This window comes from Phoenix dactylifera, chromosome 7 (genome assembly GCF_051530095.1).
Source record: "Phoenix dactylifera cultivar Ajwa chromosome 7, Ajwa_hap1_PhDact_Kaust_v1.1, whole genome shotgun sequence".
Lineage (NCBI taxonomy): Eukaryota > Viridiplantae > Streptophyta > Magnoliopsida > Arecales > Arecaceae > Phoenix > Phoenix dactylifera.
The window spans coordinates 10,273,637-10,282,108 of record NC_143196.1 but is presented as its reverse complement, the minus strand read 5'-3'; the positions used below and the strand labels follow the sequence as shown (position 1 = coordinate 10,282,108).

General features: G+C 43.9%; 1 protein-coding gene across 1 annotated transcript; it reads left to right on the top strand.

The window, feature by feature from the left end:
* The first annotated feature begins 916 nt into the window (after nucleotides 1-916).
* Nucleotides 917-3,151, top strand: LOC103699420 (AP2-like ethylene-responsive transcription factor BBM2). Its single transcript, XM_088706222.2, has 7 exons — nucleotides 917-1,217; nucleotides 1,327-1,725; nucleotides 2,026-2,108; nucleotides 2,393-2,481; nucleotides 2,567-2,640; nucleotides 2,724-2,774; nucleotides 2,866-3,151. Exons 2-7 carry the CDS (start codon nucleotides 1,358-1,360, stop codon nucleotides 3,134-3,136), a joined length of 936 nt encoding a protein of 311 aa, XP_088562348.2. The 5' UTR covers nucleotides 917-1,217; nucleotides 1,327-1,357; the 3' UTR covers nucleotides 3,137-3,151.
* Nucleotides 3,152-8,472: the final 5,321 nt, after the last annotated feature.

Below are 8,472 nucleotides of genomic sequence, written 5' to 3'. Positions count from 1 at the left end.
TTATGCAATCAATTGTTTGGCTTATATGTCATTAATGATTTAGCTTGATTAAAATTCAGATTCTCCCCCTCAACATATGCATTCAACTATGTTTTGATTCTCTGAATTTTCTTTTAATGCTTTGAAGTTTTTGAACTGAATTTTTTGTTTTTAGAGGGAAAATCTGTCAATTTGTTCTTGAGTAGGATTCAGCTAATCTCCGAATATCCCTTGAATAGATTCTGGAGATTACTCCATTAGGAGCCCCAAAAGAGAGATAATGAGCCTCGAGGTACCGAATCCACTTAGAACAAATTTGTGTGTCTTTTTATTGATTTCCATTGATTTCTTTTACATATTTCATCCATATTTCTCCCCTTTTACATATTGTATACATATTTCTCCCCCTTTTTGTCATCATATCAAAAAAGAGGTAATCACACACAATCAATGGCACAACCAATCATCAAATGGCACAGAAATGAAGATAACACTACAACAATAAAGGGTTTTGGCGACTCTATATTGCCGACGCTACAAAAAAGCGTCGGCAAATTTTTTTTTGCAACGGTAACTGCCGACGCTTGTGGAAAGTGTGGGTAAAAAACGTTCCGCCGACGCTTTAAAGCGTCGGCGTAGGAAAAAAATACGACGACGCTTATAAGCGTCGTCGGACTTCACTCCTCCCCTCCACAAAACCCCGTCGGATGGAGGTGGGCTGCCTTCTTCTCTTTCGAACCCTCTCCTCTCCTCTCATTCGCCCTCCTCTCCGTCGCCATTCCTGGCCAGTCCCGTCCTCGCCTCTCCTTAGAGCCTCCTCTTCCCCTCCGCCTATTCCCTCTCCTCCCTCGGCTTATCCTCAGGTACGCAGCCGTACCCTCCTCTCTTCTCCTCTCTCATCTCTCTTCTTCTATAACTTGGTTTCTTTGGTGCGAAGGGGGCTTACAGGGGCCCGAAACCCCGGCGGGATTTGGTAGGCGACTGGGTCTCCAACAACGATGGGTTCGTCCGGAGCTTGCCCATCTTCGTGGGCGGCCTCTCCTTGCTCGCTGTCCTCCTTAACCGCGCCTTCTCCGGCATCGCCCCCGAGTTCTTGAACGACGACGGCGACGAGACGAGGGTTCTGAGCTCCACCGCCCCATCCTCCACTCCCTTCCTTCATCGCCGTCTTTTTTCTAGAATCGAATCGAAGCTGCACACTGTCTCTCTTGGCCTCTCTTTCCCCATCTGTTCTTGTTGTAAGTACTCCAGCTCTAATTTCCCTTCCCCTAGTCGCCACGCTTGATTTTTCTCTCGATCTGTTTGCAATGGAAAGAAAACCTGATGCTCGTTTCCTTCTAATCTCAGGGTTTCTCTCTCTCCTTCGGAGGGAAATTACATGTGCCGAATTGTGGTTTTCGTTCGTTCGGGAGTGATTTCTCTGGAGATGGTTCCGTCTATCATCCGGAAAGGTATATCTCAGCAGCCCCCTCCTCCTTACTTCCAGCCATTGCAGGAAGGGATGTGCTCTGTGCTCACAGGCCATGAGATGTATCAACCACCACTGGAAGAGGAACAAATGGGAGGTGGTGGGATTCCGGGATTGAAGAACTGGGTCACCAGGAGCTTCGGCGCTGGCAACAACGGGCTGGGTGAGGAAGGGGGTGTGGGATCTGGTGGTCCTCTTGGTGCAATGGGGTATGGGGACTTGCAGAGATCCATCGATACATTTGGCCAGAGAACATCTCAGTATAGAGGTGTCACAAGGTCAGTATGTAGGAGCTCTTAGTTTCTTCTACAGCTGATGGCTTGTTTTCTTATTGGATCTTGTTCTTTCTTCTATATATTGTTTATTGCTCTAGTACAGTCCTACTTCCTTTGTTCATCTCTCTTCATATTTTTAATGCTCTGTTTATATATAAAAACTCTTGCGTAGCTGTTGTTTATTTCCTATATATGTTTGTAAGTTTTTTGTGCTTATGTGTGATGTGGGATGGCTCTAACCATTTTGTTTTCTTTTAGAAAATTTTTCTATGATCATATAAAGACTCTGGTTTTGTGCATCAGGCATAGGTGGACTGGTAGGTATGAAGCCCATCTGTGGGACAATAGTTGCAAGAAGGAAGGCCAAACAAGGAAAGGAAGACAAGGTTTTTTTTTCAAACAAACTATATCCACTACCATCTTATGATTTCAACTATCATATTCAGTCTATGGTACAAACTGACTATTTAATCATATTTGGTTTGCCATGTTCTTTCCTGGGAATGTCATGAATGAAATCTATGTTTCTTGTGCAGTTTACTTGGGTGAGCCCCCACTCTCTTTATCTACCTCTTTTATCTATTTTAATCTTCTTCTTCTTCTTTAGGATATTCTTGTTGTCTTCAAGACATGAAAAATTTTACTCAGCTCTCTCTTCTCTGGATTCCAGGGGGGTATGACATGGAAGAGAAAGCTGCAAGAGCCTATGACTTGGCTGCCCTCAAATACTGGGGACCTTCCACACATATCAACTTCCCGGTATGATTGAATCAGTACAGGCTTTTAGTTACTGAAATTTAAACTCCTTTTTGCTGGAAACACGTCTGAAATCGTTTTCATTCAGTTGGAAGATTATCAACAAGAACTCGAGGAAATGAAGAACATGAGTCGACAAGAATATGTTGCTCATTTGAGAAGGTAAATGTTCTTTCCTTATGTTGTAGGCCACTTCCAATGCTTGGTGCTTGTAATATTTTATTTCATGTTCATCTCTGTTGCAGAAAAAGTAGTGGGTTCTCACGAGGAGCTTCTATGTACCGAGGCGTGACGAGGTTAGTCTTGCCGCTATTCATGATTAAACGACATCATTTTCTTATTTGTTCAAGAATTTTTTATACACTTGCTGCTTCTATTCATCTCCAGGCACCACCAGCATGGAAGATGGCAAGCTCGAATTGGGAGGGTTTCAGGAAACAAAGATCTTTATCTTGGAACCTTCAGTAAGTTTTTGAGGTTAGAAGTCCAACCGCTATGCTGCACCCAATCTAAGATGCTGAAATTTCAGAGGTCCTGTCGAAGAATGTGGTTACTGGCAATGACTCTGGTTTTGTGCATCAGGCATAGGTGGATTGGTAGGTATGAAGCCCATCTGTTCGGGAGTGATTTCTCTGAAAATTTTTTTAAAAAAAAATAATATTCTAACGACGCTTTAAAGCGTCGTTAAAATCACGAAATTTTTTTTAAAAAAAATAATATTCTAACGACGCTTTAAAGCGTCATTAAAATCACGAATTTTTTTTAAAAAAAATAATATTCTAACGACGCTTTAAAGCGTCGTTAAAATCACGAAATTTTTTTAAAAAAAATAATATTCTAACGACGCTTTAAAGCGTCGTTAAAATCACATTTAACGACGCTTTAAAGCGTCGCTAATTTCCGACGCTTTTGAAAGCGTCGGAAAATATTTTCCCCACTGTAGCATAGGCGACGCTTTACCGACGCTTAGGAAAGCGTCGGGATGGTTTTTACGGACGCTTAAAAGCGTCGCTAAAGGCCAAAAAAAGCGTCGCTAATGCCCAATTTTCTTGTAGTGTAAGATGTCTACTCATTGTATTGATATGAATGTGAATACATTTGAGCATACAATACGTAAAGCAAAGCAATACAAAACAAAGCAAAAAGAACATCTATGGTCTCCTCGAGGATGAAGATCCCCCCTCGAGGATGTATCTCCCTCTCTCGATGATGCATCTCCTCCTCTGGAGGATGTGGCTCCTCCTCTCGAGGATGTGGCTCCTCCTCTCGAGGATGGTGCTCCTCCTCTCAATCGGCTCTGCTCCATGAGGAGGGTGACTGCATCTGTGACATGGCCAAGCTGTGTGATGATAGACGTAGTGGCTCTGCTATGTGTAGTGGAGAGCTCTGTCACCGACGCCTGAAGCCCAGTCACCGATGTCTGAAGTGCGTCCAGCTTGTCGATGAGTACATTCGCCAAGCGCTCGGCCCCCTCGGTGGTGGTGTGCATGTCACGACCTATCTCCTCTCGCATCTGTCGAGTGGAGCTCGTGACCTCACTCATGCTGTGGAACTGGGCCTGGACCAAACTCCGGACATTGTAGATCTCTTCCCGTACATGAGCCGTCATGTCAGTCACGGCTGTCAAGGAAGGGACCAACTGAGAAGATACGGGTGCAGGAGTGGGAGCAGGCACCGCACCTCGGAGCTCCCGAAGCAGCTCATCCCTCACCTCTCTGACTATCTCCTGTCGCAGCTCCCGGAGCTGCTCAGGATCAATCCGGACCGCCATAGAGGGTGGTGCCGAGGAGGAAGGTCCGGCGGAGGTGGTAGGAGCAGGAGGAGTGGATGGAAGGTCTGGATGGTCTGGAAGGTCTGGGTAGTCTGAATCGGGCTCAGGACTGGGTGAAGGTCTGGTGGTCTGAGCGGTGAGAGTAGACTTCCTAACCCATACCCCCTCTCTCTTCCGAAACCCCATCCTGTGCATGGTCCCCGTACACAAGCGATCTGTCCATCGCAATGCACGAGAGGGTTCCCTCTCAGGAATGGGAATCTCGTACTCCCTAAAGAGAAGAGTAAAAATCATGCCGTATGGGAGGGTGAGCCTAGGTCTATCTAGGGGCTCACACATATACCGATATATGAGTTTGGGGAAGTTGACCGGGGTGTCCTGAAGAATGTAAGACATAATAGCTAGGTCCCTCTCATTTACAAAATCAAATCTTCCTGTCTTAGGGAAGACAGACCTGGACAGAATACTCAAAAGGATTCTCACTTCAACAGGAAGTGAGCTAGCAGATACCTCGTCTAGGGGGGACTGAGGTGGATGCCCTAAGACGACCGTAAGGGCCTCAACTCTATCCTCAGGGTGTGCGGGAGCCACCCCAACTAGTGGAAGGTGGAGGATGTGGCCAATAAGATCCTCCGTGACAGACACAGGGACACCGGCTACTGTGCCCTCGATACCCCCATCTCCCCGATGGACGGTACCGTAAAACTCTCTAACGAGCCCTGGATATGTGGGGAGATCCAATGTAAGAAAGAACTCTAAGCCCTGGACCCTAAGTCTTTCACCTATGGTGAACCCTTCCCGGGAGAGGAAGTCGAAATCGACATACCTCCCGGTGGAGACGACCTTCCCGGCCAATGGCCTCGCGGGAACCGCCCTAGGCGGGGAACGAGCCGGAGGTGGTTGCCTCGCGGGATCGTGCCGCGCCTTGGAGCGCCGCTCGGGACCGGCCTTGGGACGGGACCTCTTCCTAACCACGGTCTTACGAGGCATCTTGACCTAAACGGGAAGAAACACCTAGAGGATGGAGAAAGGTCGACGGAGGAGACTCGGGACGGACCGGAGACGACCTAGGAACGGACGAAAACCCTAAGAACCGGTGAAAAATCGACCGAACAGAGGTTGGAGACGATCGGGGAAGACCTAGGAGTCGGCTCTAGGGCTTTTTGAACAGTGGCGGCTTGAAAGAAAAGTGTTTGCGAAACGACAAACCTAGGGTTAAAAAGTCGGATCCCGACTGCGAGTCGACTCCCCTGAGTCGCGAGTCGACTCGACCTCGAGTCGACTCCAGAATATGCGCGAGAGCTCATCAAAATCAAACACTCAATTGAATTCATTAGTAATCACAAGATATACTCAAATGCTTTGAGCTCATCAAAATCAAATGGGGTTTTAATCAATCACTCCACAGGCCATCTGCTGGAAGAGTTCCAAGCAGCATACAGTGGCAGATTCTACATGTGAAGCAGAATACATCGCAGCATCTGATGCCGCCAAGAAAGCTGTATGGTTGCGGAAGTTCATCACTGAGCTTGGAGTGACACCCTCCATTGATGGTCCAGTGACTGTATTTTGTGACAACACTAGAGCCATAGCTCAAGCAAGAGAACCCAAAGCACATCAGTGGACCAAGCATATTCTACGTCGCTACCACCTGGTTCGAGAGATCGTCGAACGAGGTGACATTGATCTTCAGAAGATTGATACAAAAAAAATGGCTGACCCATTTACCAAAGTCTTCGGCTTCAAAGAGTTCAACGAACACAAGTCGAAGATGGGTATTAGATACTGTGCCGATTGGCTTTAGGCTAAGTGGGAGTTGTTGGAAATTGTATCCTAAATGTCAATCGTCAGCATGTTGATAATTAAATTTTGTAAATGAATTAACAAATTAATAAAGTGTTATCTGGAATTATTCATCATTTCATTGTACATCTTCAAATGAACTCTTATATGATGAAGTCCTTAGGACTTGTTTTATGATAAAGGAGGATTTATCTTCAAGTCCTTAAAATTGTTCGCGATCAAATAATATGTTGTTACTAGGACGACAGCATTATCGAGATTAGGTCGTTGTGTGACATATACATTGGTTGTCCTCTTAACCAATGAGTGTGGAGACACTGATATGTCACACAGGTGAAGTTTAGGAGTACATTTCACTGAACGTGACCAATTTCGGAACGCTCTACTGTCAAGATATGTTTCGAGTGGATATGGGTATAAGTTTGGCCCTCTGACCTGAGACCGCAACCTATGACTAGCAAGCAACTCACTGTACTTTGGTACCGGACTACCTGAATTTCTAATTCAATGACAGAAGGTCACTGGGTACAGTCAAGTACTTGCATAGTCAGTTATGAGTCAAGATGGAATTGACCCCTCTTGGAAACAAGAGATAATGCCTTGTGTTTAATTTAGCAAAATCTTGGCCAGGATAATCCTTGTGAGGAATCTCAGAATTTCTAAAGTTGAATCACATCATGGATGCACTTATTACAGAGTTGACAGAACTCTGAAGTCATCCTGGCATTTAGGAGTCATAGGGATAAATTATACGGTAACCATAGTCCAAGGATTCTTGAATGTTGCTTTGCAATCATTCGGCCTATCCAGATGTCGGGTACCATTGCTAGATGGTCATTTCGATTAGTACAAGAAGTTTTTCTTGTGCTATCGGCTTAGGTTCGAACCTATGGGGTCATACGCATAGAAGTTTCTAGGTTGATCAAATGGCTGATTGATGATTAAGAATCATTCAGGGATAATTTGGTCAATTCGATTGACAAATTATCCTAAGCAAAAGTTGCATTAAAATAATTATTGAATTATTGGAGGGTTAATTAGTAATTGGATTACTAATAAATTTAATTTGATTAAATTATTGGACTTTAATTAAGCCAAATTGAATTAGATTCAATTTGGGCTAAATTAGGGTTTGACCTAATTCGATCGGGTTCGACCCGAGCCGATTGGGCATAACCTAATTGATCAGACTTGACCCAATTGGATTGGGATTGACTCAAGTCAATTAAGAGTCCTTATTTGATGAGGATTAAGAGTCCAAATAATCAGAATTTATTATGGAGAAGAATTCCTAAAATTTAGGACCCTAGCTTTCTTTCTTGGAGAAGAAAGACACCTCATCCTTATCCCTAAAAGCAATGATGCCTATCCTCTTTATTTTTGGCCAATTTTTGGTGGGAGGAAAGAGAAGGCGTGGGGCTATTTTTTAGAAAAATATGGCACCTCAAATCTTCCTAAAAAGATAGGAATCAAATCCCTAATTTGTAGGGACTGCATGATGCATCAAGCAGGTTGGCGTGCAGCTGAAGTTTGGGGCGCAATAACCCCCTAATTTTTAGGGATTCTTGGCATAAGACTACAAGAGAATTTGTTCATCTCTTAGCTCCCGATTCATCAGAATTTTTTGGAAATTTTATCAGCCAAATTCGTTGGCCAAAAGAGGTGTGAGGCGTAGGGGGTCTTTTGGCTATGAAAGGACCCCCACACTTAGGGTTTGTAGAGATGGTCTTTAGAAAGGTTCTAAATTTTGAAAAAATTATGAGAGCCAGCCACCTTTTCTCCTCCTTATTCTTCTTCATCTCCATCCTTCATCCTCTCAAAGAAGAATCAAAAGTTGAGTGCTTCGAGGAAGAAAAGTTCAGCCACTGCAGCACTTCTGCACGAGCTAGCACTCTTGTAGTTGTGGATCTTTCTAGAGCTTCGCGTGGACTATCCGTAGAGGCCGGACATGTGTGCGGCTATACAAGGTGATCAAGGCATCATCAAAGTTTTCAAAGCAAAAAGATATGAGATCTGATCTCATTACAAATTAAAATTAGAAATCAACTAGGTTGCTGAAATTCTGCATGACTGCATGTTAGACATAAAATCATGCCTACTTATTTAGGATAAATGTTTAAAGTTTTGGATTTATTTTTATTGTAGAGATATGATCTCTAGCATGCATAGGAATTAAATAGTTTAATTCATGCTTTCGCTTTAAAATTTTTAAAATTATATGCATGCGACCACCAGGTTTTCCAACACGTATATGTCTCACAACGACCTAATCTCGACAATGCTATCGTCCTATTAACAACAAATTATTTGGTCGTGAAAAGGTTTAAGGATTTGAAGATAAATTCTTCTTTATCATAAAACAAGTTCTAAGGACTTCATCATATAAAAATTCATTTGAAGATGTACAATGAAATGATGAA

Bases quoted from the DNA above. Each gene is read 5' to 3' on its own strand.
- LOC103699420 (XM_088706222.2), top strand. From the start codon at position 1,358: ATGTGCCGAATTGTGGTTTTCGTTCGTTCGGGAGTGATTTCTCTGGAG. The intron at 1,726-2,025 runs GTCAGTATGTAG...TTTGTGCATCAG, and splicing joins CAGTATAGAGGTGTCACAAG to GCATAGGTGGACTGGTAGGT. The intron at 2,109-2,392 runs GTTTTTTTTTCA...TCTGGATTCCAG, and splicing joins AACAAGGAAAGGAAGACAAG to GGGGGTATGACATGGAAGAG.